General features: G+C 36.7%; 1 protein-coding gene across 1 annotated transcript in view; it reads left to right on the top strand.

Annotated features, from left to right (window-relative positions):
* Positions 1–2500, top strand: part of LOC146324542 (voltage-dependent L-type calcium channel subunit alpha-1F-like) — a 29701-nt gene that overhangs the window by 18949 nt on the left and 8252 nt on the right. The window contains exon 19 of the mRNA XM_084720124.1: positions 1475–1571. Coding sequence (XP_084576250.1) covers positions 1475–1571 — 97 coding nt within the window. The remainder of the gene's footprint in view (positions 1–1474; positions 1572–2500) is intronic.

The following is a 2500-nucleotide window of genomic DNA, read 5'->3' as shown; positions in this document are numbered from 1 at the left end:
GGAAGTTGGACACCTTACAGATCATTTGAACATCTAAAATTAAAATATAATACAAAGAAAATATGAGACAGTTTATTTCCTGCTGCCACAACACTAACAGATAGACTGACTTTAATCACATGGTTATATAAAGTATGTTTAATATATGAAATTAACATTTACGGAGAGTTTTCTTCACCTGTATTTATTGAAATTTATTTTATTTATTGAAATGATTCTTTGGTCTTTGCTGTCTGACCTGACTGCACTGCTACATTCAGAACCGAACACATGAAGGAAACATGAGATCTGTGCTGGAAAGTAACTAAGTACATTTACTCAAGTAATGCACGATGATGTCATTTAAAAACATCGAGAAATTTTCAAAATAAAAGTTGGTGAAACTATTTCAGTGTGTATCAGTACTTTGTAAACATTTTTAATAAAATTAATAAATAATATGAAATGATGTGAAATTTTCATAGTTAAATTTCATTAAGAAGTACAGTACATTTTACTGCATGATATATGTAAAAAACATGATATACTTATATGATGCAGTACAAATTGTGTCCCCATTAACAAACTCCTACATTAAAATACTCTGACTTGTATTTGTTTGTGATAAAAACAGGATAATATAAGATTCTATTATAATATCACTATTTGCCAGATGTGGTAAAAGTCCTCTCAGTCTTTACTGCAGTAGAAGTACAGATACTTGAGTAAACGTAGAAGTACTGATAAAACTTGTTTACTGCAGTAAAAGTTAAAAAGTTCAGGCTCTGAAATGTCCTCAAAGTATAAAAGTAAAAAGTTGTCCTCTGAAGGACATTTCTGTGTAAAGACGACTGAACCTCACGTTGTCTCCGTCTCTGTCCGTCTCACATCCTGACAACTTTTACTTTGTTTTCGTGTTACGTGGTTTTTGCATCTTTTATGTCATTTTGGTCTTGATGTGTCTTTAATGTGATTTTCATCCTCAGTCATTTTTGTCTTATTATTCATCGCGTCGCTCTTTTTTGCCTTTTTACATCGTTGTCTCCGTCTCGTCCCGTCTGTCCTGTGTGACAGACAGTCGTCTTTTCTGGTTGAAATCAATCTTGATGTTTGAAGGCGACGCACGATGATGCAAAATAACAATAATCAATAATTGACCTCAGAGTCATTCAAATTAAAGTAACGAGTCTCTTTATAAAACATGAGGAGGAGAAAGTTCAGATATTTGAGTTCAGATGTAGAAAAATAAATACTCAAGTAAAGTACAGATACCTGAAAACTCTAACTAACACAGTAATGAATTATAAGTACTTCTCACGTTTGCATTTTGCATAACGAGTATTTTTACTTTGATACTTTAATTACATTTTGTTGCTAATAATTTTATACTAAAGTTAAAGTATGAATCCAGTGCTTTTACTTGTAATGATGTAGTATTTTTACAGTGTAGTATTGTTGCTGTTACTTCAGTGAAGTATTTGTTCTCGTGTCTCAGGGGTCGCATCAAACACCTGGACGTCGTCGCTCTGCTCAGGAGGATTCAGCCTCCGCTGGGATTTGGAAAACTCTGTCCTCACAGGGTGGCCTGTAAGGTACATATACTGTTCTGTACTGTGTTCTGCACTCTGTTCTTCAATCTGTTCTTCAATCTGTTCTTCAATCTGTTCTTCACTCTGTTCTTCACTGCTCTGCACTCTGTTCTTCAATCTGTTCTTCACTCTGTTCTTCAATCTGTTCTTCCCTCTGTTCTTCACTGTTCTGCACTCTGTTCTGCACTCTGTTCTTCAATCTGTTCTTCACTCTGTCCTTCACTGTTCTTCAATCTGTTCTTCACTGTTCTTCAATCTGTTCTTCACTCTGTTCTTCACTCTGTCCTCACAGGGTGGCCTGTAAGGTACATATACTGTTCTGCACTCTGTTCTTCAATCTGTTCTTCACTCTGTCCTTCACTGTTCTTCAATCTGTTCTTCACTGTTCTTCAATCTGTTCTTCACTCTGTTCTTCACTCTGTCCTCACAGGGTGGCCTGTAAGGTACATATACTGTTCTGCACTGTGTTCTGCACTGTGTTCTGCACTCTGTTCTTCAATCTGTTCTTCACTCTGTTCTTCACTCTGTTCTTCACTGTTCTGCACTCTGTTCTTCACTGTTCTTCACTCTGTTCTTCAATCTGTTCTTCACTCTGTTCTTCACTCTGTTCTTCACTGTTCTGCACTCTGTTCTTCAATCTGTTCTTCTCTCTGTTCTTCACTGTTCTTTCCTCTGTTCTTCCCTCTGTTCTTCACTGTTCTTCACTCTGTTCTTCACTGTTCTTCCCTCTGTTCTTCCCTCTGTTCTTCACTGTTCTTACCTCTGTTCTTCCCTCTGTTCTTCACTCTGTTCTTACCTCTGTTCTTCACTGTTCTTACCTCTGTTCTTCACTGTTCTTCACTCTGTTCTTCACTGTTCTTCACTCTGTTCTTCCCTCTGTTCTTCACTGTTCTTCACTCTGTTCTTCACTGTTCTTCACTCTGTTCTTCCCT

The sequence above is a fragment of the Lutjanus erythropterus genome, chromosome 6 (assembly GCF_056507025.1).
Source record: "Lutjanus erythropterus isolate fLutEry1 chromosome 6, fLutEry1.hap2, whole genome shotgun sequence".
Classification (NCBI taxonomy): domain Eukaryota; kingdom Metazoa; phylum Chordata; class Actinopteri; order Lutjaniformes; family Lutjanidae; genus Lutjanus; species Lutjanus erythropterus.
Note: the sequence above shows the minus strand (reverse complement) of the source record. Positions and strands in the feature narration are given on the sequence as shown.